This window comes from Emericellopsis atlantica, assembly GCF_019669845.1.
Source record: "Emericellopsis atlantica unplaced genomic scaffold F5Z01scaffold_14, whole genome shotgun sequence".
In the NCBI taxonomy this organism is placed as follows: domain Eukaryota; kingdom Fungi; phylum Ascomycota; class Sordariomycetes; order Hypocreales; family Bionectriaceae; genus Emericellopsis; species Emericellopsis atlantica.
The window spans coordinates 612,325-640,153 of NW_025764716.1; the positions used below are offsets into that span (position 1 = coordinate 612,325).

The window sequence follows — 27,829 nt, forward strand, 5'->3', positions numbered from 1 at the left end:
TGCGATCTACATGTCAGAGAGACGGGGGTTTTGGATGGACCGCCTCTGGGGTGATTAGCATGTCGGAGAGAAATTGGATTATCATGGCAATTTGGAGGCCCCGACACAGAAACGAAAGGCCAAAGACAGTAAGGTTTCTGTCAAAGGCCTTGAGTCAGATTTATGAGAGATTGAGAGAACAGAATGGGAACGACTTGGATGTATGGTCTCTGATGGGGGTGGTCTACTCAGGGATTGGTCGACATCTATCGAAAGGCCACCTCTCACTGAGTTTAGTTCTTGCCGAAATCACTCACTGAGGGACACCTCCAGCTATGAGTCTGCAGATATTATGACAAATGAAAACAAATGTGAAAAAAATGGTGCTTATGTTCATGGCCTGTAGCTAAAATCTCATGATTTATTCCCACTGTTCATGTAAATGCTGTCCTTCACGCCAAGCCCAGCCCATCGCTAAGACCCTTCCACTTCCATGATAGGAACTTCGGCTTCTTGGACCTCCTCCTTGACAAAATAGCGATGCTCATAAGGGACACCGAGGAAATTAGTTATTCTCGTCTCCGCGCCGTGCAGATACTCGCCCTGGATCAGGTCGATGCGGAAGATGGGTATGCGCCGTCGACAATCTTTGCGCTTCCATTGAAGAAGCACATCGCCCAGGACGGCCACAGAACCCCCGTTCACCCGCTTCACGACAGGCCGGACGGAGACGTCCTGGAACTCGAAGAAGAGGACGCGCCTCGCCCGGGTGGGCGTGACTTCCTTGCCTTGGGGCTTGTGGTACCAGGCGTGGACGGTGTGGGCGACGTGAAGGTCGTGCGTGCCGTTGTTGACAACAGTGTTGAAGCGAAAGTCCTTCTTGTGGAATGTGTGGGCCCCTTTGGAGTTGCCAAAGAATAGCTCCCAGTGGTGGTTCTTCTCATTCTGCTTCCGCCAGACGGGGAACGCGACCGACCAGGGCCCGTTCCACCAGGTTGGCACGTACTGGGACGGCACGTCGTAGTGGAGGACCTGGCAGACGGCCGGGTCTGGCATGTCCTGGCAGACTTCGACCGTCGTGGTGTGCCATGGATGGCCGGCTGGGATGCTGTAGTGCACTGAGTAGTCAGGCTCTTTTCCGAGGATGGTTCTGGTGAACCAGTCGCTGACCTCCCGATCGGAGGGGATATGGACGCTGTCGAGCAGCGTGCACTGGGCGCGCGTGAGAGTGGCTATAGTGCATAGCAGTATAAGCAGCAGCGCGGCTGTGTGTTGCAACATCATCATGGTAAGGTATCCTTGATGGCGGCGGGTGGATGACAGTCAAGCTCGGTGAATGGGCGACGAGCGCTGAATATATACTTGTTAACACACAAAGTTTGAGTTTTCTCTTGAGACAGATTCATGGACCACAATCTCGAGATAAGAACAGGCTTTCCGAGGACTAAAACAACAAGCTCTTGAGCTTATTCGGGGAGACCATCAACCAATGTCCACACATCTGATCCAGCCAAATCCTTCTCCAGAGCATCCGCCATCTCGCCCAGCGTCGCAAACTTCCAATCGTAAATCTCACCGCCCGTGTTGCCCATGGCCGCGCCCGGGCGATAAATCCAACTCGACTTGATGCCCTGCTTCCTGGCAGGTTCATGATCGTGGAATTGACTTTGCGCCGTCTGCAGCACCTGCTCCCTTGTAACGCCAAATTTGTCGCCAACTACGCGAAGCATGTGCTCAAAGTTACGCTGGTCGGGCTTGTAGCTCCCAACGTCCTGCGCAGTGATGATGGCGTCGAAATGCGCGCCGGCGAGGGGTCCGGCCAGACTCTTGCGGAACGACTCGACGTCCACGTTCGAGAGCACGACGAGCTTGTAGTACTTCCCCAGTCTCTGCAGCGCGTCGACGCTGTCAGGGAAGGCAGGCCACTGGCCGATGGTGGCGCCAAACTGCTGGCACTGCTCGTCGCTTGGTGCCTGGAGTTCCAGCTTCGAGGCGACGTGGGGGAGGATGGTGGCCAGGAGGTCTTGATACTTCATGTCCGGGGTCTCAGACTGCTGCGAAGCCTCACACTCGTGGTAGACGGTGAGGAGTTTCCCACGAGTAAAGGTGGCATTGTGGGCGGAGAGGAGGAGGGGCTGCAAGGCGTTGAGCACGCCAGTCTCCCAGTCGATGAGGGTGCCGTAGACGTCGAAGCAGAGGAGTTTGAAGTCAGTAAGGCGCGACATTTTGGTGTTCTGGGGGGCGGAGAAGGAAGAGGTTGTGATGTTTCTGGCCGTTTGTGTTGAGGGCGTCAATGGCATGAGGCACGTATAAGAGGACGGATGCGGGGGCCGGGCCGGTAGATGCCACCGGACGGAGCCGCTACACCGGACCGGTTCCACGTAATAGAGTACCGATGTGCATGAAGCGGCATCAGGTTCGCGGCTGGCGTGACTGTACGATGGCTGATTGATGTACGACCACCTGTTCGCCATCCTAAATTCGCTTTCATGTGTTTTACCTGGTGTTCTGTGTCCAGTCTATAGTAACCTGACGGAAATCATGGTCTTTAGCCTACCCTGGACCTCTTCTGTCTGCCGCCTCGTCTTGACCTGGTCCTAGGTCTGGCTCTATGCCTTGCATGATTGCTAATGGCTGGGAATGAAGGCAAAAATGAGTGAGTTGAGAGAGAATCTATCTTTGATATCTGATGCGTATGACTGAAGTGAACGTTGCCGTAGTACAAACGCGTTGGCGGGCTTTGGTTGTATTTGAGTCAATTTCACCAGCTTCATATGTTTCGAAGATATTGCAGCACGATATTGATCCAATTTTGGGACCAAAGTTCTTCACATACGATGCCAGGCATCGTTGGACTCTTAATGGCAAGGCGACTTGTGAAGCCCGTGACAGTCCGCCGTACACATGCCGCTGAGCCGGACTGTCCCCACGTAATAGGGTTCCGAGATGCATGGTGATCCGCAAGAGGTCCGGCCGGGGCTCATAGACCAACCGTACGATATGACCATCGAAAATGGGGTTCAATTGGTGGCAATAATAGCTTGACTACGCCTTGAGCTTTGGAATACCTGGCATGTACACAATGATCGTGGAAACCTCCTTGGGATCAAGGAGTTTTGACTTACCCGGCATCACTCCTGTCTCTGCTGGGTCAGATCAACAGTCTTGCAAATGGTAAGGTTCAGGTACAAAATCGCACCACGCTCAAGACCGCGCATGGAATAACTCTTGTCGCTCAAGCTTGTTATCCATCCTCACGCATGACGTACGCATAAGAAACCGTTGAAAACTGTTGGGACATCGAAACAAAGCGATGCCTCGGCATTCCGCGACGGACACCCACTTTTACGCCGGTCGAATTGCTTAAAACAGCCATTTTTCTCCGTCAGGCGTCCGGAGACTTATCAATCCCGTCGGTTTGTGCCTGTAAGAGTCAGTCCTTGCGTGTCCGAGTGCGAGAAAACTCAACATTCTCTGGTTAGCACCTTGTTCGCGTTTCTTGGTTCAGGCGAGAAAAAATTAAGCTGGTTGGTTGGACTGCGCGTGTAGACTATATATATACACAGGCGTACTTGGTAAAGATTACCACTATTATAGACTGGTTAATTACTGCTGATTCCTAAAAATCCGTCCCTGACCTACGTAAGCCAGCCTCCCCCCTGCGCGCGCGCGAGATCCTGTCGAATTAAGAGCCTTTGCTCACCAGCTGGTTCACCAATCCGCCCACTCACTCATTCATTTTCTTCCGCATTCACAATGACCAACACACGTGGCGCAAGTACATTAATACCACGGACGCTGATGCAAAATGTCCAGGCCATCCTCCCACAGTCCATTCGGCGTCCGCAAAAGAGCCACCTTGCCGGCCTTCTGATCGCCATCTTCCTCACGCTGCGACTACGCCAGCGCATCCACAAGAAGGTCACCATGCCAGCCGCAGCAGCCAAGGCACCCGCCTTCCCCGGCTTCAAGCCCCTATCCGATCAGGTCTTTGTCCGGGAGCCCGCAGGCGATGCCGCCGTCACGCCCGCGCCCGACCACCCCGACGTCGTGCTCGTCTACGGCTGGGGCGACGGCGTCCCCAAGCACGTCGTCAAGTACGCCGACGGCTTCCAGGCACTCTACCCCGCGGCCAAGCAGATTGTCGTCCTCTCGCCCATCAGCAAGGCCATGTTCAGCACGCTCGCCGAGCGCTCGCTGCAGATGGCCCCTGTGGTGCAGGAGCTCTTCCCGGACGGCGCCCAGGACGACGACAGCTGCCGCCGTCGCATCCTTGTCCACACCATGTCCAACACGGGCGCGGTCAACTATGCCGCCACCATCAATCGCTTCAAGGATCTCTACAGCAGGCCCTTCCCCCACACCCTCTTCGTCATGGACTCGACGCCCGGCAGCGTCGCCATCACATGGGATAACCTGAAGCGCTGGTCGCGCGCCATGTCGCTGGGCATGGCCAAGTTCTTTCCCTGGCCCTTTGTCGTCACGCAGGGCATCTTCCTTATCTTCCTCTTTATCAACAACCTGGTCGAGCAGGCGACCGGGCGCGAGAGCGCGGGCGGGTGGAGCAGAAAGGCGGCCCTCAACACAGAGTGGGAGGCCATTGGCGCACGGAAACTGTACATGTACAGCAAGGAGGACGACCTCATCAACTATGAGGACATTGAGGTGCATGCCGCCGAGGCGAAGCAGCTCGGATGGAAGGTGGACGTCGAGGTGTTTGAGGGCTCAGGCCATGTTGGACACATGAGGCTGCATGCTGAGCAATACTGGACAGCGATCGCCGAGTCGTGGAAGAAGGCAGTGGCTGATGGTGAGGCCTGAGGGGGAGAGATCCGAAGGTGGTGAGAGATGATGTATATCATGACCAGCGATGCTTTCGGCGGAATATTTGTCGTCCATGTTAGAATTAGACCTAGATTTCCTGACTTGTCTTCTCTTCAAATTTTTTGGTTCAGTTGGGGTCGTGGTGTTGAGAGTGTCATGTCTTGAAGGTGTCAATGTTGGAGACTGGGTGGCAAATGCAGATCCCGCAGTGACCTCACTCATCATCATCCAGCCCATCCTTACTTACCGATACATCAAAATGTCCAGCGCAGCCTCAGATGCCGCTGTCAACGCCAAACACCCGCCGCAGCCACCATGTTGCCCAAGTCGAGCGCATCAATCACACCCCTGCGTGCCTTGACAACATCTCGTCACCAGATACCAGCACATGGTTTTATCCCCAACACGTCAATATCGCATCGTCCACTGCTCATCTATCATGGCGCTTTCCAACAGCCCGTCAACCCGTATTCCGTCGAGCAGCACCTGACAGCCGTCGGCGTCGTCAGTCCCCAATGGCGTTATTCCATGTACACAAAGACACACTTCCACAGCACGACGCACGAGGTGCTGGTCGTCACCGACGGACGCGCCCAACTCAACTTTGGCGGAGAAGAGAACCCTGGCCGAGTAGAGCCGACAGTCGAGCCCGGTGATGTGGTTGTCATACCCGCTGGCGTGAGCCATCGCCTCTTGCACGATGAAAGCGGTGCATTCGCCATGGTGGGCAGCTACCCTGTCAACAGCCAGCAGTGGGACATGTGCTATGGGGGTCCATACGACGAGGAAAAGGTGAAGGAGATCGGTGAATTGAGCTGGTTCGAGAGGGATCCCGTTTATGGCGACGACGGACCAGCGCTGTATGGGGATTGATTACAAGGTTACGCCTAATGTAAGAAGACTGATTTGCTTCCCGAAGGCCGACTTTTGCGATGCGAGCATGCGCAATATTGATGCCTGCCCAAGCAAACATACCAATAATTCCGAACAAGCAAACGTGCACCGGTATATCTTGCATATACCCCGAGGTTATACACTGGGGACTTGTTTGCTCGGCAACCTCTCTGTTTTCATCGCGTCCCTCAACATGTCCTCGATCAGATGAGTTGCTGGTCAGGCGCAGCCAGTAGGATTACCGCACCCACGACCAGTCGAATGAAGAAAATCAAACGCGGCCAAGATGCGATGATGGTGTGGGTTCATGATGTGAGTTCATGGTAGTCGTCTTGCCTGCACAGCGGGCAAGCTGCCTATGTGGCAACAGCGTCTTTGTCACTCTTTGAACTTTCCGAACACGCACGAACGCAGCTTCCTTCCCTTTCACACACCTTGTTCGACTTGGAATGCTGTTCCTCTACTTCTCTTTGCTTCTCTTTGCTTCCCTTCCGCCCTATTGATTACTGCCCGTGAAGCAGACCACCCAGCTCAATGGAGGATATCGCCATCATCGGCCTCAGCGTGCGCTTTCCAGGAGATGCCTCCTCGCCAGAAAAGCTGTGGAAGGTTCTTGAACGGGGCGAATCGCAATGGTCCGAGTTTCCCAAAGATCGCCTCAACATTGACGGGTACTATCACCCCAGTGGTGATCGACTCGGAAGCGTAAGAATCACATACTATCGATCTCGTTGGCAGCAGCAGACTGACTGTCAGCAGATCTCGTTCCGGGGCGGGCATTTCCTGAAAGAAAAAGTTGCAGCTTTCGATGCTCCTGTATGGAAGCTTTCTTTACGATTGGCACCACTGCTGACCTAGACCTAGTTCTTCAATATCGGCGCTGATGAAGCGGCCGCTATCGATCCCCAGCAGCGCTTCCTACTCGAAACGTCCTACGAGGCCCTCGAAAATGGTGAATCCTGCTTGTATGTCCTCTGAGGCCATCAGCACTGACTTTAAAAAGCCGGGATGAAAAAGGAGGACGTTGAAGGCACTGACGCCGCGGTCTACGTCGGTTCATTTGTCAAGGGTGTGTCCTAGCTCATGCGGTGTCCTCACCACGCGTTGCTAACACACTCAGACTACGAACAGATCTGCCTTCGAGATCCAGATTGGGCACCACAGTACGCGGCCACCGGCAACGGCATCGCCATCATGGCCAATCGCATATCCTACGCCTTCAACTTCCATGGCCCCAGCATAACGGTCGACACAGGGTGCAGTGGCAGCCTTGTGACGGTGCACATGGCAGCGCAGAGCCTACGAAGCAGAGAAACGTCTTTGGTAAGATTCTCACAAAGTCTTTTTGTCTTGTTCTAACAACAGGCAGGCTATCGCTGCTGGTGCAGGGTTGATCCTGACGCCCAACACCATGATGCCGATGACCGCACTCAATTTTCTGAGTCCAGATGGCAAATGCTTCACTTTCGACGAGCGCGCCGACGGATACGGCCGAGGCGAAGGAGTCGGGGTCGTCGTCATGACGCGCATATCTGATGCTATACGCGGCAACTATCCGATCCGCGCCGTCATCCGCGGCACACGACTCAACCAAGACGGACGCACCACGGGCATCACCCTTCCAAGCAAAGAGGCCCAGGTGGCCAACATCATGGCCCTTTACGAATCCACGGGGCTCGACTTTCAGGACACTGGCTACGTCGAATGCCACGGCACAGGCACACAAGCTGGTGACTGGCGTGAGCTCAAGGCCATTTCGGAAACCATCGCGAGCACCAGGAGCGAAGACTCGCCAGTCATTGTGGGATCCGTCAAGCCCAACATTGGTCATCTGGAAGGCGCCGCTGGCATCGCCGGCCTGATCAAGGCCGTGATGGCCGTCGAGCGAGGGCAGATCCCCCCGAACATCAACTACGAGACCCCGAATCCAGACATTGACTTTACAAAGTGGAAAGTCAAGGTGCCCATGGAGACCATGGAGTGGCCGTTGCCCGGCGTTCGTCGAGCAAGCATCAACTGCTTCGGATTCGGCGGTACAAATGCACACGTCATTCTGGATGACGCCCAGAGTTATCGGGCCTCTCGAGACCTCGCTGAAGATTACATGCTTATCGACCGCGCGTCCGACCCTGATACAGACGATATGGTTTCCGAAGAGCCCCGACCCAACATCTTTTGCTTCTCATCCTGTGAGAAGCTTGGTGTGACTCGAGTCATTCAGTCACAGCTGCCATATGTGCAGCAAGACCAGGGCCAAGATGACGCAGCGTTCTTGCGCAACTACTCGTACACTCTCTGCGACCGCCGATCGACCATGGAGTGGAAGGGCTTTGTGGTGGCCAGCTCCAAGTCCGACTTGCAAACCCAGATGAAAACATTCCAGCCAGGCAAGATCATCCGCTCGTCAGCAGCCAAGACGCCTCGCCTGTGCTTTGTCTTCCCGGGACAGGGCGCACAGTGGGCTAGAATGGGCCTAGACTTGATCATCTACCCAGTCTTCCTGAAGAGCCTCAAGGCTGCATCCGAGTACATGCAAACCGAGTTGCGCAGCAGCTTCAATCTTTGGGAAGAGCTCAACCGACCAAGTGAGCAATCCCGTATTTCCGACCCGGAGATTGCTCAGCCTGCCACGACAGCACTACAGGTAGCCTTGGTGGACTTGCTCGCGTCCATGGACATATGTCCCCAGCAGGTCATTGGGCACTCCTCTGGTGAAATTGCCGCCGCATACGCCTCAGGGGCACTCACCAAGCAACAGGCCTGGGAAGTGGCGTACCACCGAGGTCAATGTACAACCCTACTCAACTCAAAGACGCCCCCCGTCCAAGGCGGAATGATCGCTATCGCCTTGTCGCCGATAGTTGCAGAACACTACTTGGACAAGACAGCTCATGATTGCCAAATTGCGTGCATGAACAGTCCGGATTCCGTGACCCTGTCGGGCGACCGTGCGGTGATTGAGGCCATCGCCAAGGATCTCAAGGAGAGAAAAATCCTGCACAAGGTGCTCGCCGTGTCTACCGCCTACCACTCCCGGCACATGCAGCTCGTCGAGGCCGACTACAAGGAAGCACTCCAGCATCTTCGACCAGGCAGGCAGGCCAAGGCTACAATGTTCTCGTCCGTGACGGGCGAGCCTGTCGATCCATCCCTTCTCGACGGGAAGTATTGGGCGAAGAATATGACAGATACCGTTATCTACTGGTTTGCCGTGCTACGAATGATGAACTCGATCGTGGACGTCCCCGACGTGATCATCGAGCTCGGCCCCCGTACCACGCTTCGAAGGCCCACCATTGACATTCTGGATGACGTCCAACGTTCCTCCAAGCCAGTGTTGTTTTCCATTCTGGAGAAGCAGTCGACTGGCCCCGAATCTTTCCTCAACTTGCTAGGGAACTTGTGGTTGCGCGGCCAATCCCTTCAAATTTGTAACCTCTACCCTTTCGAGCCCCGTGGGCCCGACATCAAGTGCCTGACAGATCTGCCATCGTACCCGTGGAACCACAGCAAGTCATACTGGTTCGAGTCCCATCTCGGCGTCGCCAACCGCTTTCGAGCCTTTCCCCGCCAAGATCTCATAGGCGCACCCACCGCCGACTCGATCCCCTTTGAGCCTCGCTGGCGTGGGTTCCTGCGCCTTTCCGAGAACCCCTGGATCCAAGACCATCAAGTCCAAAAGACAATCGTGTACCCAGCGGCTGGCATGGTGACCATGGTGCTGGAGGCCGCGAAGCAGATGGCGACGGGGCAAGAGAATCTGAAAGGATACGAGCTTGTCGATGTGCGCATCATCAAAGCCATGATCGTGCCGCAGACCGCTCATGGCTTGGAGGTGGCGCTCAACATCAAGCGGGAAACCGGTGATCAAGGTGACGACGTGGCTGGTTCCTGGTCTTTTGCAATCTACTCCAAGTTGCTGGATAGTCCTTGGGAGCAGCATGCCACTGGTTGTTTGCGGTTTCACTACAATACATCTGTCTAGATGGAGAATGGGATAGCCCAGTAGGTGAGACAATGTTGAAGCAGAAGAGACCAACAACTCTTTTAAACACTTCAACAAATTGTATACAGTACAACCTAGTTAGACCAACTTCATAGACATACGCTTGCGCTCCCAAAATCAAGAAAACCAAGCCTTCAACTCCGCGCGAATCCTTAATTCATGTCCTTTCTACCTTGTCTAACAAACACCCTAGGCTCCCCAGACTTCCGCACAAAGCACAGTCTACGGTGCCCTTGTCGTGCGACTTGGCAAGCTCCAGTCGGCCTCGACCACCGAACGCGCTTGTCTGGACGCAGTCTAAAAGTGCAAAGCTGGACAATCTTTTCGATGGGAATCTGTGGAGGCTCTCGCTTCCATCGGTGCAGATCTGGTGTTACAAACACGCTCATGTTTCTTTGTGTACAGCGACAAGCGTACACAAACAGTCCGAGTCACTTGGTTGACCGGTGGCTGAGCTCAATCTGAGCTGCGCCAGAGCCGAGCCTAACTACAAGTAGTCGCAAGTAGTCATCTTTCAACAACTGTTGGCTGAGTGCAGTGTTCTCATTTAGCACTAACTTACCCCTGGACGTACTGCAGTACTTTAGGTAGGAGCGTCCAGTCCTTCCTTGTTGCCCCTTCCTTGTTGCCATCCCACAACACAACAGCTCCTTTACAACACCTCCATTCCGCGTCTCACTCAGTTGAAGTCCCCTTCATTTCCTTCGAAAATGTCTGCCGCCGGGGAGCCAGCTCTTCCGTCAGATCCTGCCAACTCATCTGCACCAACAGCTGCTCGTATGGCCGCAAGTGAACGCGATGACGTTAGCATGCGATCCCCCGGGGACGATCTCGATTCCGATGAATCTACACCCGACCAATATGACACGTTCATGGAACAGGAGGATCTCGAGGCGGTGGTTCCTCACCAGCTGTACGAAAAGCTCGACACCGTCGGCATGAACTATGGCCCTCTCTTCCGAAACATCGTCGAGTTGCGGAAGAACGCCAACAGTTGTGGTTCCATGGTCCAGATCCCGAACACAAGGTCCAAGATGCCAGCTAAATTTGAGTACCCGCACTTGATTCATCCAGCCACTCTGGACTCGATGATCCAGACCCTGTTCGCGATCGACAGTGTGCCGATGGTTCCCACCTTTATCGAAAGCATCTTTGTGTCTTCAAATTTGGAAAACGACAAAGGCACCCACTTCAAAGGAGTATCCACAGCGCAGCGCCTAGGTGTCGGCAACGCCAAGGCTGATATCACAATGTCCCTCGATGGGATCAGTTGCCTCCAAGTCGTCATCAAAGGCTTGCACCTTACCGCGCTTCAGGAGACGCCACTTGCCACCGAGTCATTCCTCCCGAACCATCACAACCTTTGCACCGAAATCATCTGGAAGGAAGATGCGACGTTTGCGCAAGCTCAGACCTTGGGCGAGCGGCTCGAACTACTGGGTCACAAGCATCCTGCCCTGGAGATACTGCAGATTGGGGGCTCTATTTCCGGCACTCTGGACATCTTGGAGAGTGTTGCAGCCGAGTCTATGCCGGTGCCGACGCTGGCCAGATACAGCATTGTCGATTCAACTAGTGCTACTTCTCAGTCACTGCAAAGGATTCTCGGGGGGACGCGCGTGCAGCCATATGTCGAGTACACCTCACTTGATGCCATCGCTTCCGACCAAAAGTACCACATGATCATTGTCAGCACCTTGCCTGACATAGACCCTATGCAGTACCAGAGATTCGCGAAGTCAGGCGGGTGGGTTGTGGGAACACCCGCCGGCTCTCAGCAAAATCTGCTGCTGGATCACAACGCTGTCATGACACGGATCCCCGGGAAATACATGACCGCCGCCCCAGTCGAACTGGTCTTTCTGCATCACGATGGGCATGAGCAACTTGCTCGGTCCCTCATCGAGGGACTCTCCCACTGTCAGGGAGAAGGTGACTACGATTACAAAGTCTCGTCAATGCCTCTCGGAAAGGCCATGGAGAACCGTGCAGCCCTGGCACACAAAGTCGTCGTTCCCCTCTTCGACTTGCATGCGCAGACCGACCTCATTGGTTTCGTGCAAGTCTGGGACGAGCGCGAATTGGAGTTCTTTCAACATGTGCATGCGGATGCCAAGGGCATTATCTGGATCACATGCGGCGCCAACAAGGATCCGCAAGCCCCTTTGGTAGCTCCTATCATAGGACTTGCGCGCACCTTGATGTCGGAAGATCCACGCAAGCTCTTCGTTACTTTGGATCTTGGTATGGAAATCAGTCTGTCTGATGGAAGCATCGCTGCTATGCTCCTAACAATCTTTTTGATGACGTTTTGCGAGATTGGCGACGATCAGCACATGGAGCCCAAGGAGACGGAGTTCTCCGAAGCCGATGGCAAGCTGTACATTCCGCGGCTTGTGCCTATCCAGAGCCTCAACCAGATCATCGAGAACGGTGCGACAGACGAGATTGTCCCCTCACTTGTTGAGCCTGTTAAAGGCGTGAAAGTTGAAATGGTCAAGGCTGGGACATCCAGGGATTCGGTGAAACTCTTTGAGTATGAAGTACAAGCACCTCAGTCGCACGAGGTTCAGATCCAGTTCGAGCAGGCCGAGCTCAATCATCGAGATGTGGAAATTGCACTGGGGCAGTCTACTTCCTCTGAGCTGGGAAGAGACCTACGCGGCACGATTACGAACACGGGAAGCAACGTCAGTCGTCACCACAAGATTGGTGACAAGGTTGTCGCCCTTGTGCCAAACGGCTCGCTCAAGACTCTGGTCAATGTTGATGCACGCTTTGTGCTGGCGGACCTGGCTGGGTTCACCGCTTCGAGCTCCCTGACCGCGTTCTATGCGCTCTGTCACGTCGGGAAGCTTGAGATGCCTGGTCGATCCATGTCTCTTTCAACGCCCAAAAATTCCTCGGCGCTGATCTCAGGTGGCGTTGGATATTGCCTGCCAGCATTCTCTCTGTGCGAGAAGCTCAATGTCAAAGCTTTCTTTGCCATTGCCAACAAAGATTCTCCTAGGAATAAGGAGGCTTTGCGACGCATTGGTGTCGATTCGGAGCGAATACTGGAGGCAGGCTCCGTGGAGTTGAGCGACATCTTGAAACAACGCAACAACGGAAAAGGGATGGATGTGGTTTTACACGCCAGTCCAAGCTCGATCGAGCTAACCGCTGCATGTGTCAAGCCTGGTAAGCATCTCTATCGCCATTGATCTTCGGACTCTACTAACTCTCTAGGCGGTGCCATTGTGCATGTTCAACATCAGACCACCGGCCGAGGAACGACGCCTGTCAAGCTTCCGACCAACAGCACGTACGTCAAGTTCGATCTTGAGAACCTTCTAAGCGAGGCGCCCGACTTTGTAGCCGATCTCCTCCTCGATACATACCAGGCAATAGCAAGCTGTGGCGATATCGTCTGTGAGGGGAAGCGCACCTTTGAGATGGCCGACACTCCAGACTCCCTGACGCAGCTTCGAGAGTCACCCAGCCTCGATAGTGTCACAATCACCTTGCGCAGCGAGCCAACCAGCGGCAGCAATGATCAGTCGCGCGTCAAGGGAAGGACACTGAAGGAGACGATTGACCCCAAGAGCACGTACCTGCTCTCCGGTGGGCTCGGGGGGCTGGGTCGCAGCATCGCCACGCTTCTGGCGGAAAATGGCGCGCGATTCCTCGTGTTTCTCTCGCGCCGCGGTGCGGAGACCCCGGTGAGACAGGAATTTGTCGCTCACCTCAGAAGACGCGGCGTGCGTGTCAGGGTCTATCCCATGGACATCTCCTCTGACAAGGGCATGGTCGATTTGTTCACCTCGCGGATCAGTTGGGAAATGCCCCCTGCCAAGGGTATCTTTCAATGTGTGGCTGTGATCCGCGATGCTATGTTTGACAAAATGACATTGGACGACTGGGAAGATGCGCTCATGCCCAAGGTGCCTGGTTCGAAAAATCTTGTTGATGCTGCATACGCCGCCAACTACGACCCCTTTTTCGTTTTTCTGGCCAGCGCCGCTGGTGTGGTGGGTAACCGTGGCCAGGCCAACTATGCCGCTGGCAATTGTTTCCAAGACGCACTGGCGCGGAACCTCCGTCTCAAAGGCAAGAATGCTGTCGCCATTGACCTTGGACCAATTTTGGGCGCTGGTATGCTGGCTGATGACGAGAATCTACTGAACAAGCTCCTCGCGAATGGGTTTTACGGGATTAGCCACGACCACTTTCTGCAGGTGATCAAGCATGCCATCACAATGGAAACACTGCCCGGGGTGCCCATGCCACCGCAGGTCACTCTCGGTATCGGCACCGGCGGTCTCATTCGTCAGAACAAGCCTGCCGACCCATATTGGAGTCGGACGGCGATGTACAGCTATCTCAACCTGGTGGACATGCCGCCTACCAATCTCGAGGAGGGCCCTTCCGCCACATCCAACACGAATATCAAGTCTCTTCTTCGCCAGGATCTCGATGTTTCTGTCGCCAAAGAGGTCGTCTGCACTGGCCTGATGCAGACGCTGGCCAAGGCGATGAACATGCTCTTCGAGGAAATGGACCCTAGAAAGCAGCCTAGTGCGTATGGCGTCGACTCGCTCGTCGCCGTCGGGGTGAGGAATTGGGTGTACACAAATTGCAATGTGCAGGTGTCTGTTTTCGAGATCCTGAGTGAGAAGACGATTCAGCAGTTGTCGGCGGTTATCGTCGAGCGCTGTGGGTTTGGGGCATGTCACCATGGTGGCCTTTGATTGGGATATATTGGTGTCTTTGATTGCAGGGAATGGCGCAAATTGTGAGGATTCATTGTTAGTGCGATTGCAGGGCGGTGTTGGATTTGGGTCCTGTTTTGTGCAGAGTCGCTGGAGGTTTGTCGAGACAGAATCGTCTTACCCCTGAATGCAGAAAGTAAACAAATGGCATTAAGCATGAAAGTCTGTTTTAACATTGACGCCAAGCGCAAGTCAGCCAATCGCACTACCGGTACTTTACTAGTGAGTGAATTTGATCAAAAAAATCAACGGGCGAGAAAAATAGAAAACCATCTCGGTCGGCAAAAGAATGCGTGATCTGGGAATCGAACCCAGGGCTCCCCGACGTTGCTCGGATGGCAACGGAGAATTTTACCACTAAACCAATCACGCGTCTTGGGTTTTGATGAAAATTGCTTCAAACTTGTGCTCTATACTGGCTAGCTCGAGAAATAGTGAGAAGTCAAGTTAGGGTAATAAGCTTTGGGTAAGCGAGGTTAAGATTAGAACCGTGCGTGTCTTTTGGGTTTGGACTAGTAAGCTGTTACTCACAGGCCGCGTGTGACAATGACGACTGGAGGCTTGAGTCGCTTGACCCCCCAAATGGAAGCCCTACAAATACATCAACACGAACATGCATGTGCCGCCTTGTTGGCATCCATCTGAGATAGAAAGATTAGCCCCACCAATTCAATTTGTTAAGAATGTGTTATGAACGGTCTATTACATTCAAAGTGAGCTTTCCCACGAGTCGCGTCCTGCTGGGAACATCTTCAGGGTAGGTTGCACCAGGCGCAAGGATGGGATATGGGCCAAGCAAGACGCAAGACAGCCGACGTAGCCAAGAACAGTCAAGTTTATGCATTTCTCGTCCCTGACGTCAGAAGAGAAGGCATGGAAAAGAAATCTTGAGACCAAGGTTGATACTTTATACTTAATGCAACAGCGGCAGCTACCAGCTACAGTACACCACGATGAACAGCGTTCTTCCCACCTCTGTGGGTCCGGTCATGGATCGGCGGCTATCCGAAATCACATGGAGCAATCACAAATTCAAGACACAGCACGGCTTGGCGTTTTGAGTGTATCGATGGTTTTGCAACTTTTGTATCCTGTCAAGAATCGACAATGGGTTCCAGAGGGCCATCCAAGCCCAACCTAGTCCAGGCTTTTAGCCTCTCGTCGCTCGACCCTGCTGATGCGCAACATGCGCCCCTCCTTTACCGTCAACGTGAAGAGACATTCTACAGCCGCACTGCGCAGCTTCGCCATGGATCATATCTTCGCACTTTCAAAAGAGACGAATCTTTGAGTCCGCTACTCCCCAAGGAGCATGTCGACGCTTTCCTGGAAGAGTATGTAATTACCGGCTGCGCAGTCGTCCAGGGCGGATCAATCCGCCTCGAAGAGTACCGTCATGGGAATGGCCCATCATCCAGAAATGACATCCAGTCGTGCACGAAATCCTTCACTAGTACCGTTCTGGGGATCGCGCATCGAGATGGGAAGTTGAGCATCCACGATCGTGTTGATAAATACATTCCCGAACTGAAGGATACGGCCTGGGCGGATGTTCCTTTGCTAGCACTCATCAACATGTCGTCGGGCGTACACGAACCGATGAACGCTCCCCAACCGGATTTTGCGAAGGATATTTATCCATCGAAGAACCCAGATGCGGTATTGAACTGGCTGAAGACGTTCCAGAAGATCGCCAAGCCCTGGGAGAGATTTGAGTACTACAACCCTAATTACTACGTCTTGACCACGTGCATCTCAAGGGCTCTGGGGGAACCTTTTCACGAGTACCTCGGCAAAAAGATCTGGTGGCCGGCTGGGATGCAATATGATGGCTACATTCGACACACCGGTGCTGGCCAAGTAGATGGCCACGGTGGATTATCGGTCACGCTGCTGGACATGGCTCGGTTTGGCCGGTCCATTCTCAACAACATGGATGGCAAGGGGGGTCCAGGAGTGCCAGAAGGGTGGTTCAAGGACATCTCGGCCGCAAACGCGAGTATATATGTAAGACCACCGGGCCCATTGGATGAGGAAGTGGGAGGCTTCAATTACCAGACTGGCTGGTGGACACCTCAAAGGGATGGAAGGACGGGGATACTGGCTGAGCTTGGGGCCTTCGCAGCAGTGGGGATATATGGACAGTCAATCCATATAATCCCTGGTCTGGACACGGTCATTGTCACGCAGTCGGGGCATCACCATCACCATCCAGATCTGCTGGTTGGAAATGTCGATTTCGTTCTCGAGGTGGCCAGGGCATTGCAGGAAGAAGAAAGTACCGGTAGATCATTAGCTCCTAGTGTATAGACTGTCAAACCCTCCATTATATCTGGTGAAATTCTGTTCACTGATACAGACGCCTCATAAACAACATGCTAATCTGTGCACTGCGTCCTGTGAGCGGTGTGTATGGCAATGATAGCGATATAAAGACTCCTGTCCGAAACACGAAGACTGAGGGTTGATGGGTAATGCTAATTGGCCATCCTCACAACGTCACAGAGGTTAGCGAATCAGGGTCGCGGGTGAATGGCAAGATAGGAGAAGCTTATATATTAAGATACACTGCAGATTTTTGCATAGCAATATAGCTGACGGACCAATTCCACCGGAGTTTAGTTCTTAAAAAGGTGGCGATGCGCGTCTTTCCAAATACACATGGACTCCCACATTTGCATCCGCAAGTCTGTGGAAATCCGGTCTCCCATGCCGCTCATTTCATATTCAATCATTTCAACGTTCTCGCGCATCCCAAACCAGACCACGAGCTTCTTGTATCTACTGGACACAGGCGCTCCCGAATTCCGTTGTTGGCGCAATCTCTCCCCATCCGGGAACGTGCCCTCTTCCATGACGATGCATGTCTCTAGATTGGGCATTCTTCGGAGTGCGCGTCCTACAGACCGCGCGTTGTCAAAATCCTCTCGCGCCTGTCCCGAGAACTCGATGCGGAAGCTGGAGGGTAGTATAACAAAAAGCTTGCGGATCTGTTGGAGAGAAACGAGAAGCGCATCGTCATGGAGCGGATTGATCATGGACTCGAGATCCTGAACGTCGGCCGCGTACCAATTGTAATCGCGGGCGACAATGTGCGCAGCCACATCGCGAAGCCTGCGGTTGGCGAGGAGCAGTGATCGTAGGTCTTTCTTGCACGCGCTGTTTGACGTTGCCTGGAAATAGATAGAGAGACTTTTCGTGCGAGCCATGGCAATGATCAAAGGCTTGTCTCCCCAGCCAAGGACGTGTTAGGCGATGCTACCAAGAATCTCATTCGGCATGTTCATCAATATGGAATTAAGAGAAGTAGTTTCTGTCGCTGGAATTGTTCCATCGGCAGGTGGACCAGCACTCCATCTGTTTAGCATTCGCTGCTTTCGAGCTTGGCATGACCCCGAGTAAGTCGTGGATTGGGGCACTGGGGGCTCTGAGATTGTTCTGTTGCAAAAGAACGACGCTCAGTGAGGATGTCAGCTGGGGATGGTGGATCTGTCTTCTGAGCCATATTTGAGGAGTGACGATGTGTTCTTGGAGGATGGGGGAATGAGGATGTTTGGGATAAGGAGAGAAGATGTGATCTTTGAGGATGGAGAGGTGGGAGAGGAGAGCAAGATAGGTAGGTACCTACTTATATGCGCTCAATGGCGATTTATTTATTCTACGCATTTTAGCACACACTCTCTCAGTTTACTCGAAGTGCCGGTGGTTAAAGTTAAAAAGTACCCTAGTATCCGGTATAGCACTGCCGCAGCCGTAGATGGGTTCGTCCAGACCTCAAGGTGATCAGTCTTGCGAAGAAGCGCAAAGTTTAGCCTGACCTCACACAGCTTGCCTTCATGTTCGTTGGCCATGCACTCAGAGACGGACAATGCCAGTAAAGCAGATCTATAAGCAACGCTATGCAAATGCAATTCTAAACATCTTGTATCCGCTCTCATCACCTCGTCCAACGCCGTCTAATTTTCCCAGTCGTTCTTCGTGCAAGATCGTTAGTCGTTTCCCATGGCTAGCACATGGTCGACCTTCATCCCCAAAAGCCGCCTTGACCGTATTACTAACGCCTTCAAACCGCCCATTGTCCCTGACAGTCGCTACCAGCCAGAAGGTGCCATTTTTCTTGAGAAACTGGGTCGCACAGTCCCGAATCCAGACAGCGTGCTCAGTCGTGTAAATGACATCGGTGGCAAGGAGAACATCGGCCTCGACATCCAGGGGAGACGCGCGTGACGGCTTGGACCAGTCGAGAGTCGCTGCCTCGATACTAGGTGCGTGCAGTGGGTTAGCAGCGATGTTGGCACGAAGATTGTCCATGACAGCTGGGTGGTAGTCCGTGGCTACGATCGTAGCATCGGTGATGTCGTGGCGAGGCAGAAGCGCGGACAAAGCCAAGCTGACAAGCCCTGTGCCGGCGCCGAGCTCAATGATGCGGGGTGAATTGCCCAGTGTCTCCTTTCCCAAACCAAACCACTCTGGCAGGTCACACATCAACTTGGAGAAGACAATCGAAGCGCCCCAGCTCTGCAATCCAACATCATCCGGCTCTTCAGAGTTCTGCCCGGCGAGTCCGTCATTGAGTCGCACCTCGATGTTGTTGGAAAGACTCGGGTTCCTTGAAGACGTGGAAAATGTAAAGTCCCGCGAGTATTGCGCCAGTTGCTCGAGCCTTTCCTCCTCATCGATGGTGGATGTGAAGAATGATTCCAAGACGCAAGACGCCTGATCTAGCGCCCGCTCGCGCGCTTCATCAGTTTCGAAACATGAGAGCTCTTCTACTCTTGCGATGAACCCCGTCAACCATCGCTCCGCAAATGTCCTCTCGAAACCGTCCGCTCGCAGGGCGGTGAGCGCGTCGTCGCCATTCTCTCCTTCAGCATCAGAGACGTAACCTGAATCTACAGGCACGTCCCCAACAGAGTGTTTCCTCCCCGGTTCGATGCTGAACACAAGTGGGCAGTATAGACGAGTGAGGTTGTCGAGGGTTGCGAACACGTCAGCCTCAGTCAGGAGTTCGATTTTGCGTAGGGGCGGCAAGCTGCTCGAGGGAGGCAGCGGGCACCCCTTCGACAGCATCTGATGCTACCCTGGCCAGCAGGTCCAATCCCAAGAGAAGTACGGGCTTGAAAATGAAAGATATGGCGGTAATCTCACCAGATCTATAAACAAAAAAAAGTCGATGAAGATAAAAATGCGGGATGTGAAAATTCCGATAAGAAATCAGGCGTACGATAAAGACCGAGTGTCACCACGTGGCCCACAAGATGCGCTAGTCTGGTCTTGGCGCGGAGGGCGACAACAGAGAAGGAACAGTCGAGGCCTTTCTCATTTACCGCGATGATGCGAAATGGATCATGATTCATGGTAGCACTGCAGAGTGACCAGTTGCGACGGCAATTTCTTTATTCGCTTATAGAGTCTATGACCCTTGATCTTGTGTCGTGTCTGTTGGCAAACCCTTCTATGTTGCAGGGCACTTGCCGCATCGGGCAACCCACCCCTACCATGCCCACATCTCATTCGCTTCTGGCACGCACCAGGGGTTTAGAGTGTCTTTGGCGCAGTCGAGACGGCCTCTTCAACACGAAGCAATGAACAGAAAAGTCCTCCGTGCACGAACACATATTGGCGTATAGGTCCCTTTGTTTGGTGTCAAGAGTTTCATTGACTTAATCCGCAGAACACACTCGCCCGATCGGTCAAAGCCACCGTGGACATGCCGCTACCAAGCTTATGAGCACGCCGTGAATAAAACCATTTTAGCCAAGCTAATGTGCTCAGGCGAGTCTGCTATTCTACTCCGTATTCTCGGTATAGTTGTGAAGGGCAAGCGCCTGTCTTTGAGATGAGGAATTGTCGACACCCGTTACGAATGACGTTTTCGACTCACGTCGGCGATGAAATTGGCTTCCGACCGCGGCACCCACTCGATGCGGGGAAGCCAGGAAACTTCGCACTCCCTCCATCAAACCAAACAGTTTTGTAAATTTCACGCATGCCTTGAAATTCTTTGTGTCTCGAGCCGGAGATTTGATGCAAAATGGCCCTTTCTCTGCGCGCAGAACAACATGCACAGCCGGGTCCCCTGGACCGTCTTTGGAAGGTTCTTGCCAACCTCTACGATCCCACCACGAATCCAGACGGGTACATCAGTCTTGGAGTTGCGGAGAACACCTTGATGCACAGCGTCCTGAATGAACATATTCACCAGAACTTGCGTTTGCCGACACATGACCTGACGTACGGCGATGGCCAGAAGCAGCTGCGTGCTACGCTGGCCAAGTTCTTCAACAAATACTTTAAGCCTGCTACGCCCATCGAACCAGACCACATTGCCGTGACAAATGGCTGCACGTCTGCCATTGAGCACATGGCCTGGGCATTGGGCAACCCTGGCGATGGCTTCTTACTGGGGAGGCCCTTTTACGGGGCCTTTGTGGACGATGTCACGGGTCGCTTTGGCACCAAGCTCTTGACCGTCAACTTCAACGACATCGATCCCATGAGTGTAGAAGGCGTGAAATGCTACGAACGGGAGCTCCTGGCTGCTCAGGCACGAGGACAGCGGGTCGCAGGCCTCATTCTCTGCCAGCCGCATAACCCGCTGGGACGGTGTTATTCACGCGAGACCATCACCGAACTGATGCGTCTATGTGCAAAGTACAAAATCCACTTGATCAGCGACGAGATCTATGCTCTATCTGTGTTCACCAACAATGTGGACAAGGACGTGCCGTTCTTCCCGTTCACCTCGGCGGCCTCGATCGATACCACTGGTGTCATCGATCCAGCCCTGGTTCACATCATCTGGGGCATGTCAAAGGACTTTGGCGCCAATGGCATTCGGATGGGCACCATCATATCCCAAAACAACCCGCTTTTACACGCAGCAATTGTGCCTGTGTCGCTGATGAGCTCTACCTCAGCGCTCACCGACCATGTGGTTGACAATGTCGTCAGCGACGCGGAATGGGTGGAGGGTTACATTGCCGAGAACAGGGCGCTTCTTTCCCAGCAGTACGAATACGTGGCGCAGTGGGCGAGAAGAAACAAAATCGAGTACGCCCCAGGTGTGAATGCAGGATTCTTTCTCTGGGTGAATCTGGGTAAGGTATACAAGGAAACCCATGGCGAGGTCGAGGATATCAGCGAGGCGGTCATGAATGCGTTGCTTGAACATGGGATCTTTCTAGCATCCGGTGCACAATTTGGTGCTGAGGAGCCTGGGTGGTTCAGAATCGTTTTCTCTCATCCGACAGAATACCTTGATGTGGGTCTGAAGAGGATTGAGAAAACACTATTAGACGGAAGACAGAAAGACGGCGCCTCTCAGAAAGGTGTGTAATTCCGGTTCTGGCTGTGGCATAGTGAACCAAGGCACTGTTTGAGCCGAGGTATTCACACTCTGAGAAGACATGAGTGCGGATCGAGGAAACATAACAGTAAGAAAAGCCGGTCAACTGGCACATCTGTTCTCATCTGCCTGTGATGTCGACCAAGACCCTTCCGCTCATGAACTCCTTCAGTTTGGGTAACGCCTCTGCATATTCCGCCGCCAATTCAGCGACAGCATGGCGTGCGTCGTCAAGAGTCTCAGTCCCAGTGACCCAAGGCGTCAGCCAGTCTTCCACTTCATCTCCAGGCCTTTTGTGGCCGCGTTCTGCCTCGGACCAGGTCTGGCCTTCTCCGGGGAAACCCCTTCTCTCTGGTTGGATAAAGCTGCGCCCCTGATGGAACCAGACGTGATCTTTGAAGAAACGGTTCCACGCCCAGTGGTTACCAGCCCAATCCGCAACATATTCGTCGCCAAATACGCTCAGCCTCTCCAGATTTTGGAGAGGTTGAATGGCGGCAATGATGTCAACGTGACATGGTGGGTCACGAACGTAATGATCGAAGTGAGGACGGTGAGGTGCAAGTGCTGCAGTTTCATCGTACTCGGGCTGAAAGCCAAAAGACAGCTCCTCCAATGCCAATAGATTTGAACCAACAGCCTGCAGCATCCCTAGGTCGACATCACTGGTCCAGGAGAAGCACAATGAGCGTAGATTAGAGAAGCTCCCACTTGAGAAGTGAGTTCGAAACAGATCCAAGTCTTCGTCGACGAAACCTCGAAGGTAAACAAAGAGCTCGTCTAGTTGCGGACCATACCGACGCCCCAGTTGCATAACTTCGTCGACGTACTCCACTCGTTTGTCGTACTGGATTGCATTTTCCACGCCGGTTACCGCGTCTATGCGAGGGTGAGGTAAAGAATACTTTTCGGGCAGACTGTTTGCTAACATCAAGGAGCAAATCTGTCTCGAAGGCGCAAAGCTTTGCAAGGGCGCGGCCAAGAAAGACTCTATGACGGTCACCTGGATTTCATCTGTGATGGAAGCCCAGAATTTGTTGAGTCTCTCAAAGGGAATAAAGCCGTTGCGAAAAATGAGCTGCATTCCTTGCAGGTCTTCCGTAATGGGAGCAACAGGAGCCGACGAGTTCCAGACAAAAGACTCGAGAGTGGGTGCAGACCGACGCAAAAGGGACTCGTAGATCAGTATCGTCGCACCACCCCAGCTGATATGAAACGGCGGGAATCGACAGAATCCAAAAGCCAAATCCCGAAGACAAAATGAGTGGAATGGATGCAAGATAGAGTTGACCTCGTCTGTATTGTTGAAGTAGAATTCAAAATCCTCCAAATAGAGCGTTTCCAAGCGTCCGAGCGGTGTAGCACGCTCAAGTACTGCTGGGAGTAGTTGTTTCTTAGGATTCAACTCACCCGTGTTCATCCAATACACCTGACGAAGGTTGGGCAGTGATGTTCTCACGACGATACCGATTCTATCGATGAACAACTCCCATTTATACCTCCAGTCTTCCACGGAAGAGCGGTCTGAGGTTGGAAGTCCCGATATAAAGTCGATGCTTATGAAGTCTTCATGGACGTTGATAGTCAAAGATCGGATGTAACTTCCGATGAGTGGTTCCTTTCCACTGTTAACCTCGGTCTCCAGGTGGCGCAGGAAGTCGGATGATAGCTCGCTGCGAGTGATCCAGATGTCAGCAAACTGGTACGGCCGAGCAAGTTGCCAGCATTGCCGATGTACCAGCGCGAATTGGGATAAGAACCGGCCCTGGTTTTCTTCTGCGATCAGTTCCACGATAAGCCACAGAATTTCATTGGGGAGGTTCAGAAGGAGGCTTGAATCGCGCGAACGGTGTCCAGTACTACGGTGGCCAGGACGCAGACTTTTGATAGGGGTGCGTGTTTGTTCATAGCCGGGATCCAAAGGGAAGGATTTGGGTGATACAACACGGGTTTTGAGATTGTTCTTCATCGTGTTGTGAGGTGTGTTTGTTTAGAGAAAGGAAGGGAATGATGGACGCAGGTTAGATTTGCAATAGCAAGGCCGGGCAAGGCCATTGGATCACATTTATTTAAACAGGTCAACTTCAGCAGTCTTCTCGGTCTGTGTGAAGAAAACAAAGAGTTTAAGATATTTAGAATATGTCGCAGGCCGATGAGCGAATATAGAAAATGGTATATAAGGAAGCAAACAATTGGATTGTCAAATACGCAACTGCTAAATGCAGTCTTGGTATATATAATTCAAAGTGAAGCTCCTTTGCCAAGCGTGATTGGTTTAGTGGTAAAATTCTCCGTTGCCATCCGAGCAACGTCGGGGAGCCCTGGGTTCGATTCCCAGATCACGCATTTCTTTTGCTGTTCGGGTGAAATGGGTTCACGTTTATTTGGTCTCTTTCGTGGCACTGCTGCCAGGTACAAAGAACTGTTTTTTTATGCACTCTGATCAGACCATAGTAATTGCCTTTTGCTTTGCACACTATCCGTGGACCGTAGGTAAACTCAATTATCAGTTGTCAAGCCAGCGGATCCATTAAGTGCATATCGACAGCACGGCCTGCAGCCCCCACGTCGCGTGTAGGCCTTGTTGAGCGGCGCGTCATCTTTGCGACCGCATAATACAATAGCCACGACTCCTTCGAATTGCTACCCGAGCAGGTCTTGTAACTCGACAACGAAGCCAATCGCCAGCCCTGTCAGTAATGTTTCAGTAGGCGCAGCATCTGCTGCCAAAGTGTCGGCCACAAACTGAGCGAGGCATCGCGCCTCGCGCATCGCGAACATGACCACCCCATCTGCTCACAGGACGCCATCTCGCTCCGAACCTCCCCCGTCCGCTCACTCTGTTCACACGCCTCTCGATCGCACCGGCGCTCACAATGCCTTGAATAGTGTTCGTCGTGGGACCTCTCAACAGCCACCTTCACGCAATGCCCCAACACCCCACGGGCGTGCAGCTCGTCGGCAGCTGATGGACCGCCGAACCGCCATCTTCACGCCTGGCAAGAAGCGGCGCAAGAGCCAAAATGACCAGCGCGAGGACGCCATGGATGTTCTTCGACACCTTGGAAAGGCGCTGGCGCCTAATAGTCAAGTGATCCACTCGTCGTCGTCGATGGACTCGTCGGATGGTTCGCCCGAGTCGACGGACAAGAAACGCAAAGATTCGAAGAAAAAACCGCGTCTCAGTGTATGGGAAGAGGATGATGGACTGGATGACAACTTCCCTCTCGACAGACCGCGCTTCTCGCTACCAATTGATCAGGACGACGACGAAGAGGAGGATCTGCCACCGCCCCGTCTGTCCGAGAATTACACGGTGCAGTCAGTCGAGATGCCTCGTCGAGCCGATCCAGAACGAGACCAGGCACGGCTGTCCATGCTTGGTGGGAGGATGAGCGACGTGTTTGGCACTTTACCACCCGAGGAAGGGGGGGAGGGACAGAGGGAGTCTGACTTCTTCGACGAGGGACTCTACGAGAACTTGATGAACAGACCGGCCGACGACGAGTACAACAGAATCGATGACGATACTATACGAAGGGAAACGATGGGAGGTGATGATTTTCAAATGGGGACACCAGGAGGCATGGATGAGCCTTCGACATTTGCAATGTCTCCGCCGATTATCCCGGATCCGGAGCTAACGGCGCCAATATTGGAGGAAGCCACCGGCGGATTCGAGCTTGATGCCGGCTCGGACGGCGAACCAGCTCCTTTCGAAGACTTTGACGATCGAGAGCCGTTTGAAGACATTCCAGGTGGCAGTGATGAAGAAGGTATACCCATGAATGATGCCCCGAGTGATCGAGAGGGCTCAGTGGATCCCACGAACGACCTTACGGAGAACATCACAGCGCCACAGGATGGTCCAGGGAGGGACGCCATGCCAGCAAGGAAAAAGACACGCATATCACGGCATGGGGTAGAATATCCATCACTGCCACCAGCATTTGTGAAAAAGGTGGCTCAGCGAGCGCTGCAGTCGTCCGGCTTGAGCAACCCCCGACTTTCGACTGATACACTTGACGCACTCACACAAGCGTCGGAGTGGTTCTTTGAGCAACTAGGCGATGATCTGGGGGCGTACGCGAGCCATGCCAAAAGGAAGACGGTTGAGGAGAGTGATGTCGTGACACTCATGCGACGGTAAGATGCCACCTGATTGTGCATCATGTCTAGATACATGCTAACAACGTACAGCCAACGACAAATCGGTCCCTCCTCCACTATCTTCTCTTTGGCTCAGAAACATCTGCCGCGCGAGCTTCAACAAGAGCTGCGCATGCCAGCACCACAACCTGCCAAGAAACGCCGCACCAAACGCCCACGAGATAATGCCGATCATGACGAGAATGAAGTTACAGGTTGATTGTATATATGGAGACAGCAGGACCATGTTTAGTGCCTGCTGGCGCGGTTGGCCCGGCGAGCGATCTCGGTGGTTGGTTTCTTGATGACCATCCAGAGCATGATGCTCGTGGCTAAGGAAAGGCCGTACCTGGTTTTGTCAGTATAGGTTAAGGGTTAAGGGGTCTGGGAGTTACGATACCATGTGAATATATACTGAGCGTGATTGTTTCGCAAATTCACCTCAGCAGCCCGGCCGAACGGGATGCCTCGCCTCTCGTAGTCGATCATTTGCATGAATTCGGGTTCTGCCCACGTTAGTCTACGGCTGAAGGAGTGCCACCAACGAAAAGCTTACCAGCCGTGGCCTCTACCCAGACCGGCTGACTGCCTGTCAGCTCAGCCATCTGCTTGACGTCTGGAAAGTAGAATTCGCCCTTGTCCGGCCTGTTCTCCGGCGTGAACATGTTCTTCTTCCATGGCTCCCTCAGTAACCCCTCCACCATCACCTCGCCCTTTGGCAGGCCATCCGGTCTCGTCCTCTGATCGCGATGCTTCTTGCTGATCCAGCCTCTGTTCACCAGAATCGTCGAAGCGTCCTTTCGCTCGAGAGGTGTGACGACCATGTATCCATCCTGACCGTCTCTCATGCGCGGTCCAATCAACATCTCCTGATCATGTCGGAACACACCGCTCGCAACTACCCTCCGAAAGTCGAATTCGTGGATCGCGTCGGGATCAATAATGGGCGGAAGCGGCAACGGATCTCGTACGAGTCTATCTTCGAATTTGGCAATGAGCTCGGATTTCCAGCCTAGCCGCTGGACCTGCCATGATCCGAGCGCAAAGGCAGTGACGGGAATGATGGCAAGAATGATGAGTCCAGGGCCGTGGCGGCGGCCCTTGCGGACAATCTTGGGAGGGCCATCGAGGATGGACACGAACTCGGGCGAGTCGACGGGCTGGGGGTTTTCTCTTTGCCTGAAGGCTCGGGCTATGGAGAAGGGTCTTTTCGGTGCGTTGGCGCGAGTTGTTGCACGGGCGCATTGCGAGAAACGCAAGCTGCGCAAAAAGGAGAAAGGCGCGCTCATAATAACGTTTGCCGCACCATGTGGAGGAGTGCGATGGACGGAGATGATGGCAAGCTGGTGAGCGAGCGAGCTCTGGATGTCGTCGGATTTCGACTTCTGGGACCCACTCTTCTTTCAGGACGGGACGTGGGGCTAGTACATCGACGACGACTTGAACCTGAACAGCAATTTCAACGTGTAACTTGGGGCTTCCCTCCTGAAGCTGCCACGTAATGAGATTGTCTCTCATGTGAGGTCTTTCATCTTTTCAGGGCGCCCATTCCGATTGCCGGCGGTTTGGCCTTTGGGGTTACAGGAAGTTCTGTATCGTGAAGCCTTATGAGTTGAGGGAGAACGTTTAGCAACATTGCGCATGGAACTTTGCTTTCCTAGAAAGCTCTACCATGGCCATAAACAGCAAGTAATTGCGCTGATTGTTTCTCAGCTTGGTAGCAGATGAGACGGCGACGACAATGGACTGGTTTAAAGGGTACCTCAGCAGGCGGCCTTGGGACACGCCATAACAGAGGTTTCGTATCTTCGGCGGCTCAAAGCCATTGCACAACAGCTGTCAACTCAAATGACATCAATAGCATTCTTGTGCGTATAC

At 53.4% G+C, this 27,829-nt stretch overlaps 11 protein-coding genes and 2 non-coding genes across 13 annotated transcripts; 7 read left to right on the plus strand and 6 right to left on the minus strand.

Annotated features, from left to right (window-relative positions):
• Window positions 1-215: 215 nt before the first annotated feature.
• Window positions 216-1,303, minus strand: F5Z01DRAFT_656247 (uncharacterized protein). Its single transcript, XM_046263562.1, has one exon. The coding sequence runs from the start codon at window positions 1,264-1,266 to the stop codon at window positions 454-456; it is 813 nt and encodes a 270-aa protein (XP_046118117.1). The 5' UTR covers window positions 1,267-1,303; the 3' UTR covers window positions 216-453.
• Window positions 1,304-2,266, minus strand: F5Z01DRAFT_656248 (Haloacid dehalogenase-like hydrolase-domain-containing protein). The gene has a single exon (XM_046263563.1). The coding sequence runs from the start codon at window positions 2,202-2,204 to the stop codon at window positions 1,446-1,448; it is 759 nt and encodes a 252-aa protein (XP_046118118.1). The 5' UTR covers window positions 2,205-2,266; the 3' UTR covers window positions 1,304-1,445.
• A 1,133-nt stretch (window positions 2,267-3,399) lies between these two features.
• Window positions 3,400-4,959, plus strand: F5Z01DRAFT_121161 (uncharacterized protein). The gene has a single exon (XM_046257482.1). The coding sequence runs from the start codon at window positions 3,736-3,738 to the stop codon at window positions 4,798-4,800; it is 1,065 nt and encodes a 354-aa protein (XP_046118119.1). The 5' UTR covers window positions 3,400-3,735; the 3' UTR covers window positions 4,801-4,959.
• F5Z01DRAFT_121166 (cupin domain-containing protein) lies at window positions 4,960-6,074 on the plus strand. Its single transcript, XM_046257483.1, has one exon. It carries the CDS (start codon window positions 5,119-5,121, stop codon window positions 5,674-5,676), a length of 558 nt encoding a protein of 185 aa, XP_046118120.1. The 5' UTR covers window positions 4,960-5,118; the 3' UTR covers window positions 5,677-6,074.
• Window positions 6,075-6,231: 157 nt separating this feature from the next.
• Window positions 6,232-14,433, plus strand: F5Z01DRAFT_622595 (uncharacterized protein; the record flags this gene model as incomplete). The annotated part of the gene is made up of 8 exons (XM_046261277.1): window positions 6,232-6,402; window positions 6,457-6,513; window positions 6,562-6,649; window positions 6,701-6,766; window positions 6,818-7,020; window positions 7,067-9,657; window positions 10,512-12,883; window positions 12,932-14,433. 8 exons carry the CDS (start codon window positions 6,232-6,234, stop codon window positions 14,431-14,433), a joined length of 7,050 nt encoding a protein of 2,349 aa, XP_046118121.1.
• A 311-nt stretch (window positions 14,434-14,744) lies between these two features.
• Window positions 14,745-14,826, minus strand: F5Z01DRAFT_t54. Its single transcript has one exon. It is a non-coding gene; the product is annotated as a tRNA-Gly (tRNA).
• Window positions 14,827-15,256: 430 nt separating this feature from the next.
• Window positions 15,257-16,776, plus strand: F5Z01DRAFT_656252 (beta-lactamase/transpeptidase-like protein). Its single transcript, XM_046263564.1, has one exon. It carries the CDS (start codon window positions 15,562-15,564, stop codon window positions 16,762-16,764), a length of 1,203 nt encoding a protein of 400 aa, XP_046118122.1. The 5' UTR covers window positions 15,257-15,561; the 3' UTR covers window positions 16,765-16,776.
• A 1,547-nt stretch (window positions 16,777-18,323) lies between these two features.
• F5Z01DRAFT_656254 (putative methyltransferase-domain-containing protein) lies at window positions 18,324-19,640 on the minus strand. The gene has a single exon (XM_046263565.1). The coding sequence runs from the start codon at window positions 19,522-19,524 to the stop codon at window positions 18,352-18,354; it is 1,173 nt and encodes a 390-aa protein (XP_046118123.1). The 5' UTR covers window positions 19,525-19,640; the 3' UTR covers window positions 18,324-18,351.
• Window positions 19,641-20,425: 785 nt separating this feature from the next.
• On the plus strand, window positions 20,426-22,000 carry F5Z01DRAFT_656255 (ACC synthase). Its single transcript, XM_046263566.1, has one exon. It carries the CDS (start codon window positions 20,489-20,491, stop codon window positions 21,791-21,793), a length of 1,305 nt encoding a protein of 434 aa, XP_046118124.1. The 5' UTR covers window positions 20,426-20,488; the 3' UTR covers window positions 21,794-22,000.
• F5Z01DRAFT_687831 (uncharacterized protein) lies at window positions 21,924-23,782 on the minus strand (the record flags this gene model as incomplete). Its single annotated transcript, XM_046266027.1, has 1 exon — window positions 21,924-23,782. The coding sequence occupies exon 1, from the start codon at window positions 23,769-23,771 to the stop codon at window positions 21,924-21,926; it is 1,848 nt and encodes a 615-aa protein (XP_046118125.1). The 5' UTR covers window positions 23,772-23,782.
• A 284-nt stretch (window positions 23,783-24,066) lies between these two features.
• F5Z01DRAFT_t52 lies at window positions 24,067-24,148 on the plus strand. The gene has a single exon. It is a non-coding gene; the product is annotated as a tRNA-Gly (tRNA).
• A 262-nt stretch (window positions 24,149-24,410) lies between these two features.
• Window positions 24,411-26,139, plus strand: F5Z01DRAFT_121230 (centromere kinetochore component CENP-T-domain-containing protein). The gene has a single exon (XM_046257487.1). It carries the CDS (start codon window positions 24,582-24,584, stop codon window positions 25,950-25,952), a length of 1,371 nt encoding a protein of 456 aa, XP_046118126.1. The 5' UTR covers window positions 24,411-24,581; the 3' UTR covers window positions 25,953-26,139.
• F5Z01DRAFT_121208 (SURF1 family-domain-containing protein) lies at window positions 26,077-27,457 on the minus strand. Its single transcript, XM_046257484.1, has 3 exons — window positions 26,508-27,457; window positions 26,352-26,457; window positions 26,077-26,300 (listed from the first exon to the last, which is right to left on the minus strand). The coding sequence occupies exons 1-3, from the start codon at window positions 27,238-27,240 to the stop codon at window positions 26,201-26,203; spliced, it is 939 nt and encodes a 312-aa protein (XP_046118127.1). The 5' UTR covers window positions 27,241-27,457; the 3' UTR covers window positions 26,077-26,200.
• Between the last annotated feature and the right edge of the window lie 372 nt (window positions 27,458-27,829).